The sequence below is a fragment of the Stegostoma tigrinum genome, chromosome 11, assembly GCF_030684315.1.
Source record: "Stegostoma tigrinum isolate sSteTig4 chromosome 11, sSteTig4.hap1, whole genome shotgun sequence".
Classification (NCBI taxonomy): Eukaryota; Metazoa; Chordata; class Chondrichthyes; order Orectolobiformes; family Stegostomatidae; genus Stegostoma; species Stegostoma tigrinum.
The window spans coordinates 32232990-32259655 of record NC_081364.1 but is presented as its reverse complement, the minus strand read 5'-3'; the positions used below and the strand labels follow the sequence as shown (position 1 = coordinate 32259655).

The 26666-nt window shown below is 39.4% G+C and overlaps 1 protein-coding gene across 7 annotated transcripts in view; it reads left to right on the top strand.

Moving 5' to 3' along the window:
• The window catches only part of LOC125460360 (ERC protein 2), a 1111380-nt gene that overhangs the window by 81558 nt on the left and 1003156 nt on the right, over positions 1 to 26666 (top strand). For 5 of the 7 annotated variants that reach the window (XM_059649888.1, XM_059649889.1, XM_059649890.1 and 2 more), the window contains 2 exons: positions 7552 to 7575; positions 9544 to 9960. In XM_059649888.1, coding sequence (XP_059505871.1) covers positions 7552 to 7575; positions 9544 to 9960 — 441 coding nt within the window. The remainder of the gene's footprint in view (positions 1 to 7551; positions 7576 to 9543; positions 9961 to 26666) is intronic. The other 2 variants (XM_059649893.1, XM_059649894.1) reach the window with 1 other exon arrangement.

The window sequence follows — 26666 nt, the reverse complement described above, 5'->3', positions numbered from 1 at the left end:
ACCGCTAAATTTAGTCATGTCTTGTTGCTGCTGATCTCATTTCAAAATATGAATAATTGATTATTTGGCTAATTAGAAAAGGAAGGTTAAATGCCAGATGGTGAATATTCTGTGAAGTATTGTTCTAAGTTTGATTAATATGACAAGAAACTGGAAGCTTATTCAAAAATATTTGTGTCAAATCACATTTTAGAAAGAAAAAAAATGCACGCATTCCCCGTAGTGTATGAATTAGTATTGAGCGATGGAGAGACTGAAAAATTTGTTTAAAAGTTATCAATTCCAGAAAATGCTACATTGTAGAACTTTGCAATATGTATCGGAAAGTAGCAGCTTTTTGACTTTCCATTGTTGATGCCCCTTGTGATTAATACTACATTGTCAAATTTCCAATATTTGACAAGCCCTGTAATAGTTACATTGACTTTCAAGTCTACTTAACTTATTGTACGTTCTGATATAAAGAACGAAGAAAGTAAATTACAGCACAGGAACAGGCCCCCCTCCCCTCCCCAAAGCCTGCGCCAACCCAGATCCTTTATCTCAACCTGTCTCCTATTTTCCAAGGATCTGTATCCCTCTGCTCCCTGCCCATTCATTGTATCTGTCTAGATACATCTTAAATGATACTATCATGCCCGCCTCTACCACCTCTGCTGGCAACACGTTCCAGGCACCCACCACCCTCTGCCTAAAGAACTTTCCATGTGTATCTCCCTTAAACTTTTCCCCTCTCACCTTGAAATCGTGACCCCTAATAATTGAGTCCCCCACGTTGTGGGGAGTGGTGGGAAGCTTCTTGCTGTCCACCCTGTCTATACCTCTAATGATTTTGTAGACCTCAATCAGGTCCCCCCTCAACCTCTGTATATCTAATATAAATAATCCTAATCTACTCGAACTCTCTTCATAGCCAGCGCCCTCCACACCAGGCAACATCCTGGTCAACCTCCTCTGTACCCTCTCCAAAGCATCCACATGCTTCTGATATGGTGGAGACCAGAACTGTATGCAGTGTTCCAAATGTGGTCGAACCAAAGTCCTATTCAACTACAATATGACCTGCTGACTCGTGTACTTAATATTCTGTCCGATGAACGAAAGCATGCCAAATGCAGCCTTGACCACTCTATCGACCTGCATTGCCATCTTCGGGGTACAATGGACCTGAACACCCAGATCTCTCTGTGCATCAATTTTCCCCAGGGCTTTTCCATTTACCGTATAGTTCGCTCTTGAATTGGATCTTCCAAAATGCAACACCTCACATTTTCCTGGATTGAACTCCATCTGGCATTTCTCCGCCCAACTCTGCAATCTACCTATATTCTGCTGCATTCTCCGACAGCCCCCTTCACTATCTGCTACTCCACCAATCTTCGTGTCATCTGAAAACTTGCTAGTCAGACCATCTGTACCTCCTTCACAAACAACCATGGCCCCAACATGGATCCCTGTGTACCACCACTGGCACAGTTCTCCATTTTGAGAAACTCCTTTCCACTACAACTCTGTCTCCTGTTGCCCAGCCAGTTCTGTATCCATCTAGCTAGTACACCCTGGACCCCATGCAACTTCACTTTCTCTATCAGCCCGCCATGGGGAACCTTATCAAAAGTCCATGTGTATGACATCTACAGCCCTTCTCATCTATCGACTTTGTCACTTCCTCAAAGAATTCTATCAAGTTGGTAACACATGACCTTCCCTGCCCAAAACCATGCTGCCTATCACTAATAAGCCCATTTTCCTTCAGTATCCTATCCCTCAGTATCTCCTCCAGCAGCTTCCCCACCACTGACGTCAGTCTCACTGGTCTATAATTACCTGGATTATCCTTGCTACCCTTTTTAAACAAGGGGAAAGCATTAGCAATTCTCCAGTCCTCCAGGACATCACCAGTGCTCGAGGATGCTGCAAAGATATCTGTTAAGGCCTCAGCTATTTCCTCTCTCGTTTCCTTCGGCAACCTGGGATAGATCCCATCTCGATCTGGGGACTTGTCCAACCTAATGCCTTTTAGAATACCCAACATTTAGCCCCTCCATATGCCAACTTGACCTAGAGTAATCAAACATCTGTCCCTAATCTCAATATCTGCCAAGTACCTCTCCTTGGTGAATATTTGACACAAAGTACTCAAGAATCTCACTTGTTTTCTCTGACTGCTTGCATAACTTCCCTCCTTTGTCCTTGAGTGGGCCAACCCTCTCTCTAGTTACCCTCTTGCTCCTTATGTACAAATAAAAGGCTTTGGGATTTTCTGTAACCCTGTTTTGCTAGATATTTCATGACCCCTTTTAGCCCTCGTAATTCCTCATTTCAGATTTGTCCTACTTTCCGGATATTGTTCCAAAACTTTGTCTGTTTTCAGTCACCTTGACCTTATGTATACTTCCTTTTTACTCTTTGCTAGTCTCACAATTTCACCTGTCATCCATGGTTTCCTGATCTTGCCCTTTTTATCCCTCGTTTTCACTGGGACATATCTGTCCTGCACTCTAACCAACCTCTCTTTCAAACCCTCCCATATATTGAAATAATTTTGGAAAAGCAGTAAGTATGAACTCTGAGGTTATTTCTGCTGACCCTACTGAATTGGTTCTTTGTGTGCATGTGCAAAACGCACAGCCATACATTTTATAGCTCCTTTGTGCAAAAAGTTACCCAGGACTTTAAGACTGTTTTGGGGCTGTGCTTCTAATTTGTAATAAAGTGGAGTGTCCTTTTATGTAATGTCCATCAGTAATGGTTGAGATGGCACGAGCTGCCGTGTTGAAGTGCTGCAGATCATGTGGTGTAGGGACTCTCAAAGTGCTGTTGCAGAGAGAGTTCCAGAATTTTGCCCCAGCACCAGTGAAGGAATGAAAATGTATTTCTAAGTCAAGATGTTGTGTGTGATCTGGAGGGGAATTTGCAGGCGGTGGTGCTCCGATGCATTTGCTGACCATGTCCTTCTAGATGGTAATGATCACGAGTTTGGAAGGTGCTGTCTGAGAAAACTGTTGAGTTGCTGCAATATACCTTGTATGTTGTGCTGGTTGTTGTCACTATATGTTTGTGATGGAGGGAAAGTTTATTGAATGTTGTGGATATGGTGACAGTTCAGTGGGCTACTTTGACCTGAATTATGCCCAATTGCTTGTGTCGTTTTGGATCTTCATTCAATTAGGCAAGCAGGGAGTTATTCATTACATTCTTGACATGACATGTCTTGTAGAATGGCATTTGGAAGCTAAATTCCTCATTCCTCTCCTCAGGTGTTTGTATCAATGTTCCGGTTTGGTTTCTGGTCATTACTGATCCACAGAATGATGTGGGCAGTTTGGCAATGATTATGTCACTCAGTGTCAAGGAGTGGTTGCTCATTTTTCTTTTCGTTTTGAGATGGTCATTTTTGCCACCTATGCCAGGAGATGTCACTTGCCAGTTATGCATCCAGTCTTTAATGTTGTACCTATCGTCTGGTAATGGATTACTTCAGTATTTGAGGTGCTGAGCATGGGACAGTCATCAATGAGCATTTCTGACCCTGCCCTTAACTTAGGGAAGGCTATTGATGAGGTAGTTAAAGAAAGTTGGGGCTTTACATCTCTCTGATCTGAAATCTGTCTGAATACAGATCTGGATAATGAGATTATTAAATATCCAGCAGGTTGTTTTGCTAGGAATAGGGTGGTATTTGATATTGGCAGTAGCAACAGCATCTGTGTTTACTGGTAAGACTGTGTTAGTCTGCAAAGTCGCAGGAATGTGTATGGCATGTTAGTTTGTAAATGGCTAAACTGTCTATTTAATTCCAAGATAGAATAGAAAGGAGGCCCAAAGTACAGCTAATCTACCTGTATCTGAGGCCCATGTGATTCATTTGCAATGGAGTTTGGCTTTGAGAGGATAAGGATTTCAAAAATAGTCTGTGCCAGGGTATTTCAAGGTTATCTGTGAAGACTTGGGAAGTGAGGGAGCAGCCAGAAGATGAAAGACTTTTTTCCCCTCAAATGTGGTGAAAGCTGGTGATTTGACAACAATAATTCTGTGAACTTTTGAAATGAGGCTGGAAGATTCGCCAACTCCTGCATGAAAAAAAATCTCGAGGAAGAGCTTTCAGTGTAAAAGGCAAATGTCAAATTATCAGAGATAGCAAGAACTGCAGATGCTGTTTCTGAAGAAGGGTTCCAACCTCAAACGTCAACTTCCCTGCTCCTCTGCTGCCTGGCCAGCTGTGTTCCTCCAGCTCCACACTGTTTTACAAAACAATCATCTGCTATTCTATAGTTCTCAGTACGGTATTCCCAGGGGGACAACTCGGCATTGCTCTAAAAGTTTTGTCATTCAAAATTTTAGAGTTATTGAGAATTGTTGTAGGCACTTTACTTTGCCAGATATATCAAAACAACATGCAAGGTTATATTGAAGAACAGGACTAATTCAAAATGTTCTTCCAGGTGCCAGGAGAGGCACAACAGCCTGAAAAGCGGCTTTCTCCACTGTATAAGCATGGCACAGGAACTTAAAGAAAATCCATATTTTGTAAATTTTGTGATGTGCCAAACCTTCTGTGATATTTCAGACAGATTTGTTGCCACCGGTCTTTGTTATTGATGTGTTAAGCTTATGGAGAAGGATATCCACACGTTACCTTCAGCAGAGGCAAGACTGTGATTAAGTAGTGAGGCTTTATTGCACTCTGCGTAGTACTAGGTACGTTCAACTGGTGCACAGACAAGTAGTGAACTCTATCTCTGCGTCAGCTCCTCCTAAGAACAGTCCTGTATACCCTGATAAACAGAGCTTGTATTTGGAAGCCAGTTCAACTTTTCTCCTGTTTACTTCCCTTAGGCAAAAACTGTTTTATAAATGGGGCAAACTGGAGGAACAAAATTGGAGATGTCTATGAGCTAAGGTGGAAATGCAAATGATGGAGAATAGACACAGTTTATGACAAAAATTTCACATTGGTAATTTGGTTTATTGAAATAACACATCAGCTTATGGGAAACTTTCATCCAACAATCTCATAGTCCAGTAATGCCATTGCTGTTGAGCAAATTTGTAAGTTTTTACTAATTTAGTTTGCAGAATATTTCCAGTTGGCATTTTATTCACTGATGGAATTATTCTGCTCTTTCATTTCTGGAGCATATTTGCAATATTCAATCATGTTGTGATACCTGCATAAGCTGCTTACTTTATAAGTAGGGATATGTTTCTGGTATTCTTACCTCATAAAATGGCTATGATATCTATTCTAACTACTGGATTTTTATTCAGCATATTTGTATTGTTGGATAGAAATCTTGCTGACTGTCCAATAAACATGTTGCCCAAATCAAAACGGCCGCAGCTTGATATATGTTACATTACCTCACAAAATGTGAAAGAAGTATATCTTAACTTTCACCTGTTCCATTACTCTCTATTTTATAGAGCTTTTACGTTGTGAATGTTTGGTCTTGCATAGGGTGTAAATTACTGAAATATAAATTTCAACTTTTTCATAGCATGGAAATTTTAAGCCACATTAAGTGTCATTTTGTGAGATTGCTCATTCATAGAATATGTAAGTGTGATTGTGGAAATATCCGTTCAAATTGACCAAGCCTAGAAAGACCACAAAGAAACAAAAGTTTTGATCGTTGACTTTAGAATACAAAACAACGTCTTATGAATTCATCACTTTCAAATATATGTCCATCTCTGTTTTGAAATCTTGTATGGAATCTGCCTCCGCCACTCTCCTTGGCAGCACGTTCCAAATCCTATCGAATGAGTAAAATTGTTCTCTATCTCGCTCCTAGCTCTCTCGCTGATAGTCTAGTGGAAACAATTCAGTGAGAATTGTTCATAATTTTAAAAACCACAGCAATGTCACCTCTTAATCTTCTCTGCTCCGTGGGGAATAAGCCCAATATCTCTCCTCTTTCCTTTTGTATGTAAAATCCCTTTTTTTTTTAAATCATTCTAGTGAATCTCCTTTGAGCTGTCTCCAGGCCTTTTAACATCTTTTCCTTAAATGAGGTACTCATAAGACCCCAAATATCGTCTGACCAATGATTTCTAAAAGTGTAGCATCACTTTCTTGCTTTTGTATTCTCTGCATCTGTTTATAAATCCAAGGATCCCAAATGCCTCGTTCACAACTGTTTCAACTTTTTCTGGGCACCTTCAGTGAATTATGTACATAAACCTTGATGTCCTTCTGCTCACATTTGCCTCACACTTCTCCGCATTGAAATCCATCTGCGAGATGTGTGCCTATTTAACCAAGTTCTCAATGTCCCTCTGAGGTTGCTTAGCATCATTCATCATTCACCATTCTCTCTAGCTTAGTATCTTCTGGAAAATGCAAATAAAATGTTCTCAACACCCATCTCCGTGTGGAGACGCATCTAGTAACAGTGTAAAAGTTATTTCCTCCTCCAAGTTATTTTGTTGGTATCTTAATGTGTATTGCCTTTTGCTTCTCTGTATTCATGTCTTTGTTTTGGCTTTATTAGGTGCAAGGTGACAAAATGAAAATTTTGTTTGTGCACTATTGCAGAACACCTGCAAATCTCAGATGATTGTGTCTATGTAATCTTGAAGCAGTACTGTTTCTCTATACCATTCTTTCTTTGTTTTGATCTTTCCTTAGATTGAATCCTAATGGTTAATGTGCTTGATTATTGGAGTGCACCTTTTATTTGCTCTGATCTGTCAAATTAATGTTTATTCACATGTATGTCTCCCAAATTCTGTTTTCGGTGTTGGATATTTAATGACCCTGTTGTGAAATAACTTTTCTTTTGAAGTGAGTGTTTTGACAAACTAGATGAATATGGACTGGTGGTTGAATTTTCATTTTATTAGAAACTTTGCTTCTCTCAGATTATGCAGCAGATGTTTCAAAAATCATGCTAATTCTTAACTACATTCTTTTGCTGTCAGTTTTTTTTTCTTCCTCCTTAGTTTAATTGCTATTACGTTTTGCTTTAAAGTGTTGGTCAATCTAAATTCTTTCACACTGCCTGTAGCCATGTTTTGTGAAATATTGCATAAATGTGACTTGAAGTATTGAGTTTCTATTCTTTAGTTTTCCAAAGGGGAGAATAAATCAGATTGAAACTTGTCTAATGGAGAGTCCAGATCAAAATATGTACTACAATGCTGTATTACCCACTAACTTTGCAGTTTACAATTTGCTGGTTAGTGTGTGTGAGAAAATTATGTTTGCCACGTTTTTCTTCAAACAATTCAGAACCAAAATTTATGTTTATTTTTCTTAAATCTCAATCATCCAAATAGCCTTTGAAAGAACAGATTTAGACCTAAAATTTCATCATTTCAATGATCTAACACACACAAACTTAAAATTACTGAGCCTGAGGGGCCATTGTTTTGTGATTGATCTATTAGCAAAGCTTAACTTTGAATTCTGCTTAATCGTTTGCTGAAGATCTTTTGCTGAGTTGTTTTAGCATTCATGCTGTTGGCATGCAGTATTTCTGCTTGCATTCTCTGTATTCATTTGTTGATTTTGCTACATTCTTTTTTATTTGCCATGCTGTTCAGCCTTTGGATGCAAGGAGATCAAAGGTTTGTGTTATGTTTGCAACAGCTTAGTTTGCACAACATAAAATAATGCAGATTTTTTTCTTGTTCTGGTGATCTGTGGAGCTTTTTGTGATTGATGTGTATTTTATTTTATACAATATTAAATGTTGAAGTTTTATTGGTGAGATTATTGGATTATGCCTTTCAGAAACTGTCCACACTAAAACAGATTTTTCACTTGTAAATTGGTGCAAGAAATGTATTTAACATTAAATTGGGTCAGAGGAATGAATGTGCTGATGGGTCCCATGTTCATTAAATTCAGAATTCAAAGTTTGAAATTTTAGGTGTAATCTAACCCTTTTCTGTGTCCCAAGAAAATACCAGATTTGATGAGCAATGAACTTTTGCATTCTTTATTAAAACTGTATTCCTGATACCTTAGGAAAATTGACTTAATTTGGAAATTCTTACTGAAAATGTTGCTAAATTTGCAGTCCTAACCACAACCTATATGCTGCATTTGAGAAATTTTTATTTGTCAAACACGGTACAAGGGATTGCAATATTCCAATTCAGCTGTGAGAAATCTTTGTTTGATTTTAAGTGTACACATTTGGTCTTAGAACACAATGACTTAAATATTGAATTAAATCTGTAAGAAATCTGCTGAATTTTCTAGTTTTCTTTGGAAAATTGAGTTAAAACCACCTTAACACCAATAATTAACACTCGCATTTGATCTTGTAGCAAATAATTGTAACAATTTGTTAACAATTTTGTAGTTTATGATGAGCCACCTGATGGCAATGCATTATATAAAGTACTGATTTAGGCTTTGAAACAAGGGGCAGAGTATGGAGAAACTCAGCAGGTCTGGCAGCATCTATAGGAGAGAAAGAGTTAATATTTCAAGCCCAAGATGACTTTTCAGAACTGAAGAGCCACATTAGCCTCAACAGTAGCTCTGTTTATCTTTTCATAGTGTCAGAGCTGCTGAGTTTCTTTAGCATTTTTATTTTTATTTCAGGTCTCCAACACACGCAGTACTGTGCTTTTGTTTGATGGTTAGGTCCTATTTGGTCTGGCATCAGAGTTGGAAATCATTTTGATTTATGTAAAGTTAGGATTTTGCTAGCATGATAATTTCAATGGTTGTATTCCTAACAAAAGTTCGCAAATCCGTAGCTGTCCTTTTGCTTTCCTTGCCTCAATAGCTCTGAGTATTTTTTTAAAATATGAACTTGATGACACAAAGTGGGGTTGATCAGTTTCTGTTGAAAAAAAGAGAGAATTGACTTCAGTCCATTAGTCCCATGCAAATTGTAGCTTTTTTTTGGATGGACTAAGTAGTCACGCTGATAATTAGGGAGAATAATTAACTTGAATAGAGAAAACACTTGCTTTTTGCCAGTTGGGCCAGAAGATTTTGATAGCATGTGGGTTTCAAAGAAGATAAATTTGCATTTCGAACAAAGTTACGTTTTGAGTATAGGAATCAGAAGTACCCTTCTCATTTCCAATAAGAAACATTTATTTGTGATAGTTAAGGTGTGAAACTTGCCACTTAATGCATGTCAATGTTAAAACTGAATCATTCTTAACCGTAAAGCTTGGATAACATGGGGAATGCAGATATGAATCAAGTTTTGGATGTTTAGATACTTTAAAGTTAATTGATGTAGAGTGTACCTCTCCAGATGTATTGTTCAAGCATTTGTCTGTTCTCCAAACAAATTGCTTTTTATGTTAAGGTTGTAGAGTAAAGAGTTTGGAGGTGATGTATAATTTCCACTCTGACTGGTAAGAATTATTCAAGCTCACAAGATCTTTGGGATCCTGTTGTGATACAAATTGCTGTTGGTGATTTTGATGTAGAAATGCAAATAGCCTTGAAATAGATCAAAATTGATGGTATTAAATTTCGTTTTGTAGTTCAATCCATTTGGTGTGTTTTTGAATGATTTCTTGGCATAAGTTTTGAGCAACCTCTTTTCATTAATTCTGCAGCACCTACAGTTGACCATCCAAGCATTACAAGATGAACTTCGAACCCAACGTGATCTTAATCATCTTCTTCAGCAGGAAAATGTTAACCGAGGTGCTGAGCATTATACTATTGAGCTCACTGAGGAGAATTTTCGTAGGTTGCAGGCAGAACATGAGCGACAAGCAAAAGAGCTTTTTCTTTTGAGGAAGACTTTAGAAGAAATGGAACTAAGGATTGAAACACAGAAACAAACATTGAATGCAAGGGATGAATCAATTAAAAAGCTTTTAGAAATGTTGCAAAGTAAAGGATTGCCATCCAAATCTATGGAAGAAGAACATGAAAGAAGTCGGAGAATATCTGAAGCAGAATCTCAAGTAAACCATCTGGAAGTCCTACTGGATCAGAAAGAGAAAGAAAACAATCATCTTAAAGAGGTAGGATTTTTTTTCAATACTATTGCATTTCACCAAACCTGTTTCATTTGAAGCCCTTCCATTTCGTTTTCATTCGGTAGATCCATCTCTTATAGTATTAAATAGGAAAGGATGCAGAAAAGATTTAGAGACTGAGACTGGAGGGCTTGAGTTATAAGGAGAGACTTGATAGGCTGGGATTTGTTTCCCTGGAGTGTAGGAGGTTGTGGGGTCCCTCGTGGAGATTTATAAAATCATGAGATGCTTCGATAAGGTGATTTGCAAACGCCTTTCCCCTAGGGTAGACAAGTTCAAAATTACAGGGCATGGGTTTAATGGGAAAAGGGAACGATAGAAAAGGGACTTTAAGGGCAGCCCCTTCCCACAGACGGTGGCGCCTATGTGAAATGAACTGCCCGAGGAAGTGGTAAACTTTTTGGGTAGTTAACGGAAAAGCAAATGGTATGGCGAGGTCAAATGCTGCGCAAGTGTTAAGTTTGGAGAGGAGGGTGGAAATGGGGAGTATGATCAGACAAAACATCTGATCAAGTCTTGCTGAAATAATTTCATTAAAAATCCTGAAAGATTGGAGAAATACATGAAAAGTACAGTGGATCGCACAGGGACAATGTTGTTATCTGTATGGTTACATAATGGCAGGAGTTCCCAAATGGGAAGTCACAGCCTCTTAGTGGTGTTATGGCTTGAGCAATTGTCTTTGCAAGCTGTGAGGTAACAATGGCCACGGTGGAGTGGAAATCCGAAATTTATGTTCCTGTTTGAGGCTGAAACGTCCCTTGAAATGCATAGGACTTTTTCTTTTGCTTGTTGGTCTGATTTTCTGATATCCGAAGAACCTGAAAGAAGGGGCTAAGTATCTTAGTTGTTTTGTTGTCTCTGCTGTGTGGAACTCCACCCCATTGAAGAACTGTCACTCATTGTCTCTGTCTCTGTTTGTGTCTTTGTCTGTCTCTTACCGCCAACCCCTGCCCTGCTTTCACTCTGCTATTGCACAGTGTGAATTGTTCAAATAGACCACAGCAGAAAAAGGTGTAAAAAGCACCGCACTGTTGCACAATTATTTCATAGTTTGTTTTATAAACACTTGTTATTTAAGGCAAGGCATTAGAGACTGTGTGTTTTTACCTCAGTGCCAGCAACGACGCCTGTGTTTAGGGTAGATCTGAAACTTTTAACAATCTGCTTCCATTGCTTTAACATTCCAGTCTCTGCTTCCTTTCCATACTCTGCAACTAATAATCATTTCTGCAATATATGCACCTTAATCTGCTATTCCCTGTAAAATATTTCTTCCATCTATTTACAAAAATAAAATAGAAAATAATTCGGGGTGGGGCCAAGCCATTCAAGGAAAATGGACTTGGAATATAACTTCAAGTGGCAGCAATATCTGAGATCGGGATGTATAATTAAACATGGTTTGCCCTGGCCAGTCCCACTGTGCCTCTGTGTGAGAGAGAGCGGAAAATGAAATCCATCATTTCAGAATACTTTGGAAATCATTAACTTTGCAATTTAAGTTTAACTAAAATCTTTTTAACCCTTTCAATGACCTAAATACTCCTTGCTCAGTGTTTCTCAGATTTTTTTGCCAACTCAAAACTGTGGGTCATTTAGCCACGTGACACATAAATCCGATCCAAATTATGATTGTTTATTTTCTGTACAGTGCTTTCTGAAAACCAGTTATAGTGCATGGATTATGTTGTAAGCCATAATTTTGATTTGCCAAAATACGTGCTGCAAATATTTAGAGTTGGTATGCCCTTGAGTTTTTCCTTGTGTGTTTTTTGAATACAACTGAAGACTGTAATAAAGGGAATCATTTTAAGGCATGTATTCTTTGACATATGCTCTTTTCCTGTGTTTTTGCCAATTGTAGCCTGGCAGAGCATACATTTCCTTCAGCCTCTGTTATGAAAGTTTGTAAGCCTTCCAAATGGATGTCACATTTGCTGTAATCCTATACACTTGATCGCCGGTACATTTGTTGAACAGTTGTGATGTGAATTTGGACTGCCACAGCCGTAATTTTTCAATTACATTTTGATGACTGATACATTGGCCCAGACCTACTGATGAATGGTCAAGCTTTAAACCATGTGGTGGTATTGATGCACACTTATAGTTGTGGTTGAAACGTCAGGGCTAATTGGTTGGACAGTAAACAAATCTTGTACAGTTCCACTTGGGAAACAGTTTCTGAAGTGCAGTAATTTTTCATATTTGTGTCAGAGTTTTTTTGCATGCAATGAATGAGTATTTATAGGACACGGAGAAGGAATGGAGATATACAACTCAGTTCACACTTAAAGCTCCGGAAATAATTTTTAAATAATTGAAGAGAATGTGGACATTATTGACCCAGCCAGCATTTATTGCCCATGTGAAATTGCCTTGGAGCAGGTGGTGGAAAGAAGTCATCTTGAACTATTACAGTCCTTCTTGGTGTGTGACTGCATTGGCAATGGTGTTAAGGAGGTGATTCCAGGATTGTCACCCAGTGACAGTGAAGTAACAGTGATATATTTCCAGTTTGGATAGCGAGTGGCTTGGAGGAGAACTTGCAGCTGGTAATCTTTCCAAGTCTGCTGCCCATGTCCTTCACCTTTTTAGGTGATAGTGGCCATGGATTTGGTATGTGCTGTCAATTGAACCTTTGTCACCAAGCTGCAGTGCCCATTGTAGATGGTGTACACTGCTGTCACTGTGAAGGGATTAAATGTTGAAGGTGACAGATGGTACAGTAATCAAGTGGGGTGTTTTATCCTGGATGATTTCAAGTTTGTGTTGTTGGAGCTGGACCCATCCAGAATTGGAGTACTCTATCACACTCCTTGTGCTTCATGGATCTGCTCCTAAGGCCACCATATTTATATAGCTAGGCCAGCCCAGTTCAGTTCCTGATCAGTGGTATTGTTAGAGGACAGTGATGATAATGCCATTGGACATTTAAAAGGCAATGGTTAGATTATTTCTTGGTGGTCATTGCTTGGGATTTCTGTGACAGGAATGTTACTTGCTGCTTAGCAGTACAAGCCTGGATATTGTGCAGCTTGTACTGAAGACAATAGGCGGTTTCAGCATCTGAGAAGTTGCAAATGGTGCTAAACACAAGTGATCATCCTATTTCTGACCATTATAATGGAGGAAAGAGCATTAATTAAGCTGTCGAAGACGGTTGGGTGTAGAATATGAAGCCAAGGAACTCCTGCACTGATATCCTGGTGTTGAGATGATTGGCTAAATTGGATGTGTTCTGCTTTTTATAGACAAGCCATGATTGGGCAATTTGCCATCCTGTCAGGAGATGCTAGTGTTGTAACTGTACTTGCAGAGCTTGGCTCGGGAGCAATTATTTCTGGAGGATAAGTATTCAGCGCCACAGCCGGAATGCTGTCAGACTGTGTTTCTGTTTGTCTATTGTGCTCAGCCATTTCCTGATATCATGTGGAGTGATTCAGAGCGGCTGTGGATTGGCATCTGTGATGCTAGAGTCCTTGGGAGGAGGCAGTGAAGCATTTGTTAAAAAGTATTACATAAACATGATTTGCCTTCAGTCACCAATGGCTTAGTGACTGTAAAAGTTAGAGCATACAAGCGCCTCTAATTCTTTCCAAATACAGGTTGCCATTGCAACTAACAGTACAACGAAACCATTTTCCCTGAACCTTTCTCAGGTATTGATCTAGTGTCCAGTGGCAATTCGCTTTCTTCCCTGATAGCTGGCAGTTTTTTTTTTCAGGGAAAACCAGTCTACCACATCCTCCACAAAACTTTCTTGTTACCACCCACTGGAAATCTATGATGCAGATAAGAACAAGGATCTTAAGCATAATTATTGCATGATTATCCATAAAACTAGGGGAAAGAAATGATTAATTTAAGCAGAAAGCCCCTCAGTTGCTTCCCTTTATCATTCTACTGATGACCATTCAAAAAAACTCCAATAAGTTTGTGAAATGTAACTTTCCACCAATGAGACCATTGTTTTCCCAAATTTGAAGCTATCCAATCCCTCAACAGATTTGAGTATTTGCCTTCTGTTAGCCTAACATCCATACGGTCTAAAGCCCCCTCGCATTTTCCCCTCTGTCCTCTCAGAAATAAGAAGGTTACATTCAAAATCTTCCAATTTGCAGAACCATTCCAGAATCTATGGAATCTTGAATGATGATCCAATGCTTCCACGATCTCTTTCAATACTCTAGAATGTAAATCATCAGATTCTGGGATTTGTCAACTTTACAACTGACAGTATTTTACTTGCTTTTGTTTTTCCTCATACTAGGCATTATACTAAATAATGTGTAGCATCTCCACCCATTACTCTACCTGCAGCAAAGTTCAGAACTATACAAAAGGTAAACTAAAAAAGAGCTACAGATGCTGGAAATCCAAAGCAAAAGCAGAAATTGTCAGAGAAACTCAGCAGTTCTGGTAGCATCTGTGGAGTGAAATCAGTTAATGTTTTGGGTCCAGTGACTATTTCAGAATGGAGCCAAAATGTTAACTCTGCTTTTTAACGGATGCTACCAGACATGCTAAGTTTCTCCAGCAATTTATGTTACATAGAAAAGGTACCCAAACTGTGGTCTCCCTAACTGATAGATGGATTCACTATTGTGTTTCTCTTTCTTTCTGCAGAATTTATCACATGACCCAGTTACTATAGTTATGGTGTAATCTAAGAGAGGGAATGCTTTTGATACCGTCTCAAATCAAAGCCAATTAAGAATTAAAATCAATAAAATGTCCCAATATTCATCATTTCTGACAGATTTCACATCTCTAATAATAGGAGCAGTCTCCTATTATTAGAGATGTGAAATCTGTCAGAAATGATGAATATTGGGACATTTTATTGATTTTAATTCTTAATTGGCTTTGATTTGAGACGGTATCAAAAGCATTCCCTCTCTTAGATTACACCATAACTATAGTAACTGGGTCATGTGATAAATTCTGCAGAAAGAAAGAGAAACACAATAGTGAATCCATCTATCAGTTAGGGAGACCACAGTTTGGGTACCTTTTCTATGTAACATAAATTGCTGGAGAAACTTAGCATGTCTGGTAGCATCCGTTAAAAAGCAGAGTTAACATTTTGGCTCCATTCTGAAATAGTCACTGGACCCAAAACATTAACTGATTTCACTCCACAGATGCTACCAGAACTGCTGAGTTTCTCTGACAATTTCTGCTTTTGCTTTGGATTTCCAGCATCTGTAGCTCTTTTTTAGTTTACCTTTTGTATAGTTCTGAACTTTGCTGCAGGTAGAGTAATGGGTGGAGATGCTACACATTATTTAGTATAATGCCTAGTATGAGGAAAAACAAAAGCAAGTAAAATACTGTCAGTTGTAAAGTTGACAAATCCCAGAATCTGATGATTTACATTCTAGAGTATTGAAAGAGATCGTGGAAGCATTGGATCATCATTCAAGATTCCATAGATTCTGGAATGGTTCTGCAAATTGGAAGATTTTGAATGTAACCTTCTTATTTCTGAGAGGACAGAGGGGAAAATGCGAGGGGGCTTTAGACCGTATGGATGTTAGGCTAACAGAAGGCAAATACTCAAATCTGTTGAGGGATTGGATAGCTTCAAATTTGGGAAAACAATGGTCTCATTGGTGGAAAGTTACATTTCACAAACTTATTGGAGTTTTTTTGAATGGTCATCAGTAGAATGATAAAGGGAAGCAACTGGGTATGGTGCCTGTGGATTTCCATGGGACTTCTGATAAATCCCACATAAGAGTTAATTAAAACTAAATTAAAGCATATGGGTAAGGAAGTAATATATTTGTATGGATCAAAGATTCCTTAGTGGAAATGCAACACTTGCAATCATTCGCAGTATGTGACTGGTGTGGCTCGGTGCTTGGACCCCAGTTGATCATAATCTGTATCAAAGTTCTGGATGTCGGAAGGAAAAATAACATCTCCAAGTTTGTGCATGACCTATCACTTGCTGTGATGTGAAAATGGTACAATGTAGCATCAAGAAGGTTTGAAAAGGCAGAGTGGGCAAGGGCATGGCAGATAAAATAGAATGTGGAATATGTGAGGTTAATGGTTTGGACAGAAGGCAAGAGGTGTGGATTACCTCAAATGATGAGAGATTGGGCAGTGTTGATGTCTGAAAGGACCTAGGCTTCCTTGTCCATAAATTGCTGAGTGCAAGGATGGCAAGCAGTTCCAGAGGCAAATGTTGGTCTTGGTTTTCAGTGTGAGAGAATTTGAGTGAAGAAAAGTAAAAATAGTTTGCCTGAGTTCTCTCATGATGAATCTACAGCTGGAGTATTGTGATCAGTTTTGCTTTCCTTACCTCTGGAGATTATACTTGTTATTTGAGAGAATACAGTGCAGGTTCACCAGACAATTTCCAGGGGATGGTCAGGAGCTGGGTAATTCGAAATAAGTAAGGAGACAGTTGTACAGTTACTCAGGAATTAGACTTTGTTTAATAGTTGAACTTTTCCTGACTAACTCTTTTACTTAATTTCATCAGAACCATCTGAAGTCTCTGATTGGAAACGGGGACTTTTCAGAGGGTTCCCGGCATTGACCAGTTTCCCAGCAGAAAATGCAGTTTTCCTGGTATTTCCTTCAGTGTGCTATAGTGGGAATTTCACAGTGTCCCCGTGTGCAACTCTGATGTACGCTCATCTAACTGTCTGACCAGAGTCATAGAATCATAAAACATGGAAACAAACCCTTCAGTCCAACGGGTCCAGACTAACTATAATTCCAAACTACGCTAGTCCTACCTGTCTGCGCTCGGCTGCTATCCCTCCAAACAATTCTTATTCATGTACTTAGCCAAATGTCTTTTAAACGTTGTAACTGCACCCACATCCACTATTTACTCTCTAAGTTCATTCCACACACGAATCACTTTTTTAAAAAAAGTCTCTCGTCCTTTTATTTAAATCTTTCTGCTCTTGCCTTAAAAATATGCCCCATAGCCTTGTAATCCCCCACCCAGGGAACAGACACCTGCGATTCACCTTTTCCGTACTCTTCAAGATTTTTTAAAATAAACTTTTGAGGTCAGCACTCAACCTGCTATGCGCTGGTGAAAAATGTCCCAGCCTCTCCATATAACTCAAAACCTTCATTCCCAGCAACAACATGGTAAATCAAAGGAATACCTGGGCTATCATTTTCAGTGATGAAAAGATCTTAGAACAGGGAAGTTTTAGCAGAAGTTGAAATACAATACATTTGGGACAAAGGGGAAATTATTTTGAGGTTTAGACATTTTGGATTACACAACTGAAGTTCTCTGGGAGTGTTGTAAGGACGTTAAGCAGCATTGGTTGAAAGTTCTATGTTAGGAACATAGGTACAGGATGAGGCCAATCAGCCCATCTGTGTGAGGTGCCATTCAGTACAAACATGGCTGATCAACACTTCAATATCTTTTCCTCAGTCCATCCCCATAGCTGTGGTTTGCCACTGTTTATCAGAAATTTATAAATCTCTCCCTTAAACATAGCCAAAAACTGGGCACCCACAGCCCTCTGATAGCATTCCCAGCACCTTGAGTAAAACCATATCTCCTTATCTTGGTCTTAAGTGGCATCACCATTGTGTTTAAATATGCCCCCAATTCTAGACTCTCCAGCCAGGTGAAGTATCTTGCCTGCGTCTATCATGTCTATCCTTAAGGTATTTTGCAGGTTTTAATGTTACCACGTCTCATTGTTTGAAACTCTAGAGGACACAGGCCCAGTTTGCTCAATTCCTCTATGTAAGATTGTTCCATCATTCCTGGAAACAAGTCTCATGAGCCTTTGTTGTTCTCTCTCTATGGCATTAATATATTTACTGAGCTAACGAGCCTAAAGTGGGCACACAGTATTCCAAATGTGGTTGAATCAAACTTTGTACAATTGAAGCAAGACTCCTATACTTCCTTATTCAAACCGTCCTGTAATAAAGGCTAAAGTTGCATTCGCCTTTCTTCAATATTGCTGCAGCTGCATATTATCTTCCTTGACTTAGAACATCCCTGAACACTATGGACAATTTGGCATGGCCAATCCACCTACCTTACCCTGGACTGTGGGAGGAAACCAGAGCACCTGGAGAAAACACACGCAGACATGGGGAGAATGTGCAAACTCCATCCCTGCAGTGCCCGAGGCTGGAATTGAACCTGGGACTTTTTAACAGGACATAAGTTCCTTTGTACATCAACTCTTTACCATCTCAAACCATTTAAGAAATGCTTGGCACATCTGTTTCTCCTACTGTAGTGGATAACCTCACATTTTTCCACATTGTATTACGTCTGCTGTGTTCTTTTTCCATTTGCTAAGTATTTCCAAGTTCGAATTTCTAATTCCTCTCCTTTCATTCTAATTACCTCAAATATTGCATGTTATGAATAAAAATCATTTGTTTTTGCATGTGAAAATGTGGAGAGGTTGAAATAGTCATGAATAAAGATTAATATGCAGCTATTTCTAGATACCAGTAGCTGCTGCAGCAGTTTGTTCTAATTGCTCTGTAGATGACTTCTACCATCCAGACTGATATCCCTATTTAGTTTTCTTCTGACTAAAGAGTTGGAGCTTACGAAGAGGAAAAACTTGCTTTAACCAGGCTAATTGAGGGGAAAAAAAAACTCTATTTGCCAATTCTGCCATGTGCAACTCATTGTACATGTGACGCAATGTGTGGAAAATGAAAATTAAACCAAACAATTCATTTTAACACTTTACTGAAAGATGATGGTTGAATACATATCCAAAGGAATATGAAATTTGCATGCTGTTTTTCACTGATTCACAGGTGTGGTTGTCAGGAATTTCCAGCTCCTGCCCTGGTGAGAGAAATCCTGGGTCAAAGCCAATAATCAGATGCTCACCATTAATATAAATTTTGATAAGTTCTCACCTTCAGGTGGCAGGTTGAATATGTTGCTAGCAGGTGGTGAGAACCCTTTCTACATGAATTTGAATCTCATGAATACACAACTCTCAGAAATAAACTTTTGTACTTGCAATCTAGAAACCGTGTTTCAAACATATTAGCCAAAACCAGGCATGCGTCTGGTCAGATACACGTTTTGCCCAGAGATCTGTTAGGTACTTGTTGCTCTCTGTTTATCGTGCTATGGTTATAAATCATACCTACTGTCATCCGTGCTGTCACTTCTTGCAGTTAGTGAACATGTCTAAGTGGGCTAGTACAGCACATTTTCTTTGGTTATCTCCAATCTCAATTGGCATACAGCTAATATCACAATGGCAAGAATTAGCGCACATTGTAGAAGGGTGCTCGTAGCTGAGTCATGTGGAGCTTCAAAAACAGAATTGGCATTGCCTGAGCAACGTGGAAAAGTGGCAAAAGGAGGGATGGCAAGCAAGTTGGGCAAGGGTGTGCTCACAGGTCTTCTGTTGGTTGGATAAATGGGGTAGCCGTGATTGATTATGGTGGTATATGCTGTGATCCAATCTCCTGATGAAGGGTCTAGGCCCAAAACATCAGCTTTTGTGCTCCTGAGATGCTCCTTGGCTTGCTGTGTTCATCCAGCTCCATGCTTTGTTATCTTGGATTCTATAGCATATGCAGTTTCCATTATCTCTGCCACCATAATCAACTTGGTTACAAGCGAGAGGTTCCACTTAGTGTAGGGGCAGGAATCCTGTGTTCCTTGTGGTTGTCGTGTAGTCACTCCAGGGTGGTGAAATGTCTGTTCAGAGCCTCCTGCATATGGAGGCCTACTGGGGGTGGGGGTTGGTTTTGCTGAAGTGAAAGGATTGACCATGGGAATGTTTAGATTTAATGCGGGGGATTTGCTAGATCTGGCTGGGAGCATACAATTTCATTGGGGGAGGGAGAAGACAGACAAGGAAGGCCAATCTGTGGGTAAATTCAGTTGGCTTGGGTGTAAAACTTACCAGGATCTGGAAGATCTCTATTGAGGAACATTTGGGGAAGATAGTGGACTACAACAAAGTGTGGAGCTGGAGGAACACCACAGACCAGGCAGCATCAAAGGAGCAGGAAAGCTGAAAGCAAGAAATCCTTTTTCTGAAGAAGGGCCCCAACCTGAAACGTCAGCTTTCCTGCTCATTTGATGCTGCCTGGTCTGTGGTGTTCCTCCAGCTCCACACCTTGTTATCTCAGACTCCAGCATCGGCAGTTTCTACTATCCCTAGGGGACCGTAATGCTGACAGTGATTGCCAGTGCAGTACAGAGGCAGGGCAGGATTACAGGGCAATAAAGATCACAAACTCATGAGGATGGAACAAGATTTTGAGGGGTGGGATGGGAGGGGGATAAAAAGTCTGAGGCAATGGGGACTTGGTCCTGGGACTTGTGGTGTGTTGTGGTTATTGGCACTCAAAAGTCCCAACGAGCAAGCTGAATCTCTCCATGGTAAAGGTGCAACTCTATTACAGTAGAAGTGGCTGCAGCTATAATGGGAGGTTTTATTTGAAAGGGGTGAATTGCAGTTGCCTGCTTTGGACAACTTGAAGTGGACCTATGTAGTGTGGCATGGTGGCTGAGTGGTTAGCACTGCAGCCTCACAGCGCCAGGGACCCGGGTACGATTCCCGCCTCGGGCGACTGTCTGTGTGGCATTTGCACATTCTCCCCATGTCTGCGTGGGCTTCCTCCGGGTGCTGTGGTTTCCTCCCACGGTCCAAAGATGTGCAGGTTAGGTGGATTGGCCATGCTAAATTGCCCGTAGTGTTCAGGGGTGTGTGGGTTATAGGGGGATGGGTCTGGGTGGGATGCTTCAAGGGGCAGTGTGGACTTGTTGGGCTGAGGGGCCTGTTTCCACGCTGTAGGAAATCTAAACTAATCTAATCAATCAAGACTGTAGTATTTGTGGTCACGTTTCAGTGAGATCTTTTGAAAGTATAGATCCAAAGTATATTTTAGTCTGACACCTCGTGACCCCTTGATTATGAAGCAAGGGAGGTTAATACCGTGCAAGCACTGTATATTCTGCATCCTGGTGTGGTGCAACTGCCACAGAAGGGGTAGGGCAGCTTTTTATGCTAAGCTTCTGCTTTAACATCCCTAACAGCAAGTTGACTTGTGTATGGAAAGGGGCACTGATTTGCTTTTGGTACAGTTAGCATGTGAATGTCACATTGCTTGTATGGAGCTGACCTTCTTAAAATCACAGCAGTGATAGGGTGGCACAGTGGTTCAATGGTTAGCATTGCTGCCTCAGAGCCAGGGACCTGGTTTTGATTCTAGCCTGGGTGATTGCCTGTGTGGGTTTCTGTTGGGTGCTTCAGTTTCCTCCCATGGTCCAAAGATGTGAAAGTCAGGTGGATTGGCTTTGCTAAACATTACCCCATAGTGTCAGGGATATGTAGGCTAGGTGAGCTATGGGGATGGAGGGTGGGATTTAGGTGGGATGTTCTTTGGCAGGTCAGTGCAGACTTGATGCTCCACATGTATGCCAAGGCAAGAACCTTACTCCAGGTGCCACTTGTTCTTGGAGAGCTACTGGACCATATGATCTTCGAAGGCCATGAGGATGCAGAGATTGGGAAGCGATCTGCTAGTCAGGGTACTTTTCCTCACTGTTGTGCACTAGTTTGTCCTGAGTGATAGAAAGAGAAGGGTGGAGTGTGATCATAGCATGTGTATGAGCATGCGTAATCCTGCCACGTGATGAGCACATCCCATGAAGTCTGTAGCAATCAGTGTCTGGAAGGAGTTTGAAGATTATCAGCTTAAGGTGGATGTCCATTGTCCATGAGATTATGCTTGCACGCTTATCTGACATGGCTGTCTAGTTAGAATGAAGTGAGAGTAAATAATAGCCTTTAGCACTATTCATTCATTTCCTGCATTGGATTCCACTATGTTTGAGCTTGTCAGAGGTACTGACCTCTAGTGCAGCCTGGGTCCAAGCCACCAAAAGCCTGATGAGAGGGCGGCTTCTGTTGTTCTTATGAGACACAGATCACATTTCTGCCCCAGGTAGCCTATAGCATTGTGCTGAGTGAACTGGCACTTAGTAGCCATCTCTTTGGGATGCTGGAAATGTTTGCCATTCTCTTTTCTGGAGCTCCTGGCTTGCAGTGAAAGGAGAGACACCCAAGTGGCCATCAAATAATGCAGCTGAACCTTTCAACCCAGAAAGTGATGGTTAGGGAGAGAATATACAGCTGCCATTTGCTTGTGGTTTGTTTGTGTTGCCATAGAACTCTCTTTTTGTAATGAGCTGAAGATTGGATGATTGTTTGAGAGAACCTGTCACAACATAGCAAATGTGTTGATATCTAAGATGTCTGTTGCCATACGTTTTGGCCCATGGTTTCAATATATAAAATAGTTCTCTTAAATGAGACTCTTGGGTCTGTTTCAATTGTTTTGCTTTTAGCTGCTGTGTTTTATTGAAACTGAGCAATGCATCAATTTGCATTGTGATAGCTGAACTTGTATTTCTCCATGCATCTGGGATTAGTTACAGTCAGTATTCTCCTTCTGTATTGGCCTTCAACGTGTGGAGAAAGCTTGCTTTTTGCACTGGTATCTTATCTGAATGGGTCCATCATGTTGCTTTCAAGTTGCTTTGTCAGCAGGGAAAATAAATTATGCTGAGGCCATTCATGTTAATTTAAATTGTGGCAGTTGCACTTAAAGTTCACATGCAATTTTGTATGAAGCGAACTGATTTTTACCAGTTTGCAGAAAGACACTAGATGGCACCTTGTACGTATTTAAATAGATGGCTCTTGGATTTCAAACTGTAGAATTCCTTTGTCTGCACAGTTAAGTAAAGGTTTGACACTTTGATTTTTATGCTTTTTGCAATTTATCATTAGTTATGTTGAATTGGATTTTAAGAAAATCTGCTTCTTTGTTTCCTTACCTTTTGTGTGTTTGATTCTGATTGCTTCTCTTATCATGCTGAATTGGATACAAGAGGAGATTTGAGAGTAGCTGCCCTTTTTAATATCAAGGTAGAATTTAGCTGAATTTTCCAGCCAAGAGTAAAATTGAAGTTTGCAGTATTCTGTGAGTTCTGCCCAACACGCATTTGATGTGGATTGAAACACAAAATGGTGGAAGTATTTAGGTCTGGTTGCATCTTTTGGAAGCAAAACCAAAGTCAGTCCTCAGGTCAGTGATATTTTATCAACCTGAAATGTTAACTCTGTTTCTCTCAGCCAGAACTGAATGTTTCCAGCATTTTCTGTCTCCTTTATTTCCATTTCTAACATCCATAGTGTTTGGTCTTAGAAGAAGAAGAATGGGTCTGAATGTCAATGCGGTCATGAAGTATCCTTTGGAAAAGATACTTTGCTGTTTGGGCAAATGCTCAGGAATAGTACTGTTAAATTACAATTCTAAAGAGTTCAACTCTCTTGACACTTCTGGCAATGAAGTACCCCTTGCCAGTCTGCAGCAGGAACAGAAACACCTAGACGTAGGCTAAGCTCACGGAAGATGTCACACAATGTCCAACTTGACAAAAACTCCATTTATGCCCTTCTGGTCTTGCATGGTATTAGAATGGAAGAGCTCCTTTATCGTTGACATTTTGAATGTGATAACAGCACTTTACTCTCATTCAACTTTTTTAAAAAATGTGGTATAAAAGTAGACAGGCTTGATAACTTGTGATCAGTGACTCAAGGAATTTTAACTATTCAAGGGATGTGACTTAGCCTCTTTTATTTTGGTGGTACAGGCAATAAACAGATGCAAGACAGTCCTGAGCAATATTGAGCATCTTCAAATTTTTTTTTAGGATATTGACATCATATCCCCATGAGTGTAATTGTCATAGCCCCCATAACATTTCCTTATAACTCCATGGTTTAAAAACAATCGTAGTGAGAAAGTTAGAGTAGTTAGGTTGAACTCTGAAAGGGTTATCGTAATGTAATTAGCAATAGATCATTTCCACTCGTCAGTTACGCCAAGATGACACTTGTTAAAGGTATTCAGACAATTAAAGGTACTGTTATATGTTAGCAAAGACTGCTATGTACAGTGTGTGCAACAATGGTTTAGAACACACTATAAAAGGTCTGTTTATAAATGTTGAAAGAAATGGGCTGCATAAATGGCCTAGACGACTTTTGTACAAGTGAGAAACTCCTCCTGACTGGACTTTTTTTATTGCATCATTCTTCGACTTTCAGTGCTCATTCTCATTTGCAAAGCTGGTTGTTATCCTTTCTACTTTTTGCAAGTCCAGATTGTGTCTCAGTGATGCCATACTGTGTCTTGTATGCTTACTTTTTTTAAATAGCATCTAAAATACTGAAGCAGACATTTTTGCTCAGTTGGGCTTTACAGTAGTTTGTGTTCACTCTGTGCCTGAGAGCTTAAATCTTCCGTATCACTTTCTTTAACTGACCTGATTTAATCTGCTGTTTGTAACCTTTCCTCAGTATCATTACTTTTATATACGTTTAAAGATAACTCTCGCTTTTTGGATTAATTTTCCAACCTATCTATTGGCAAATTTGAAAACTTTCTCACTGTCTTTCCTTCCACATCATTAGGAAGGAAAGTAAACTGCTTCCTGCATTACTCTGCTGATCCTTCCTAGCTGATGCAGCTCTGGTTACTGTGACCTTTTGCACCTCATGAGACTCAACAGCTAAGTACTCATGTTATAAATAAAACATTGCTCCAATTTCATGCCTTTTTCTCTAATGTGAAAGATTTGTGTGTGGTACAGTGTAAAACATTTTGCTATCATTTTTGAATATTAAGTCCACTGAGCTCCTCACTTCTCAGCTGATGTCATCGCATTCTCAAACGCTACTACATTTATCAAGTAGGATCTAGTATCTTTAAAGCCAAGTAGATTATTTGGAAGTTTTCATTTTATTTGATACCTTGCTTTCTTTGTTTAAGATTGCTTTCTGTTGGTTGATCCATTACCTATATTTAACTTAGCACATGATCCTAGGGTTATCATTCCACCTTATTTAGTAAATGGACACCCCAGTTGTTTCTCTAGTCTCTTAAAATATTAGCAACTTTATTGCCACTATCTTTTACTGTTTTATAATACGTTCATCATGTTGACATGCTTTGTTTATTGTTAGCACATTTTTTTATTCTGTTAGCTGTTTATGGTCTGTTAATTGAATACTTTCTCTTGTTTGGGTAGGAAGTCTTCAAAAAGATTTCTAAACAATGACACAAAAACTTTATAACATCTCTACGAATTGCTACATTTCATTTTGTTGCATAAAAAGTACATTTTGCTTAATTTTATTAGGGAGTGCCTTCAGAGTTTGAGGAAATATTTTAGTTTCTTTTCGACAATACTTATTTCTTTGACTCTTTTTAATGCAATCCCTGTTTATCTGTAAAATTCAAAATATTGTCTTAGTGTGTCAGAGGAACTTTTTTTTAGAACTTTGAGCGAAGCCAAAGAAATTGCGTTTACAAAACCTTTTACTTTGCTAAAGTGATTATTTTGAAAGTTGACTTGTTTGGAATTCATCTCATACAAAATGAATAATTCAGTGCTGTACTGAGGAAGACTGTATAATTAATACACTTCAACTTCCTATTTTTATAGGGCATTTGTTACATTTTAACGTAAATTGTTTGACCTTCCTGTGATGAGACCCAGTTGTAATTTTGTAATGCTGCAGAGCGCTATATAATCTTTTTGCAGTCAGCTGAACTTTGAATGAATTAAATAATCAGTGCTAGAATTGTCATCTAATTTTTTTTGTACAAAGTCCCAAGTGTTCAAACGAAGTTGTAACTTCCACAATCCATTTCACTTCAAAATATTAATGCTGTCAATAAGAACCAAATTTTTATCTAAAAAGGTAGGTCAATTTTTTTTTACACAAGCAATATTTTGAAGGAGTTGAAAGCCGCCCTGTCCCATTATCTCCCTTTCGTAGAGTTAATGCCTGTTATTTTTCTTCATAGATGCTGCCACACCTGCTGAGCTTTTCCAGCAACGTCTGCATTTCATTCCTGATTTATAGTATCCATAGTTCTTTTGGGCTTTATATAGAGACTGGATCTTTTTGTTTGAAAAGTCAGGGTACACAAGAACTACCATTACAAAGTATCTGCTGTATTTAAAAACAACAGTCATAGCTTGAATTTATTTTAAGACTTATCTTTGCTGATTCACTGCATCATGCCTCTGTCAGGTACTTATTTATCCATTGCTGCTTTTTTGTGGTCACATTTCACAATCAGCTCTTTCGTAGTTCACTTATTAAAAGCCATTGTTGAACTATTCTGTAAGTTGGGTGCTGCCCTGTCACTCTTCTCTGGGAAAGTAGAGTCACTCCCTGACTTGTCCAGCACCTCGGTCCCCCTTCTTACTAACCAGGCCCCCCTTGATAAGAGCACTTTCTATAGTAGCCTGACACTTTATATGACTTGCTCTTCCATTTTGTTGTGTCCATCTGTTCTAAAATCCAGGTATACTTTGCAGTTGCTCTCCAAGTTTAGGCATGCTCCAAACTTTTCAAATTGATACTTGGAAATTTTGAGCATTGCTTTCGTTTCAGTCTGGTTTATGTTTATCAGCTCTGCTTTGTTGTGCTGCTGAAGATTTGATCATGTGAAATATGCCTGTGTGGTTGCAAATGCTAACAATGCTTATCTATCTTGAGTGCTTTGTCAATACAAATTAAGGTTTTCCGTTTATAGTCAGAAATAATTTTAGAAATGGAAGAGCCAAAATAACACATTCAGACATAATTAATGTT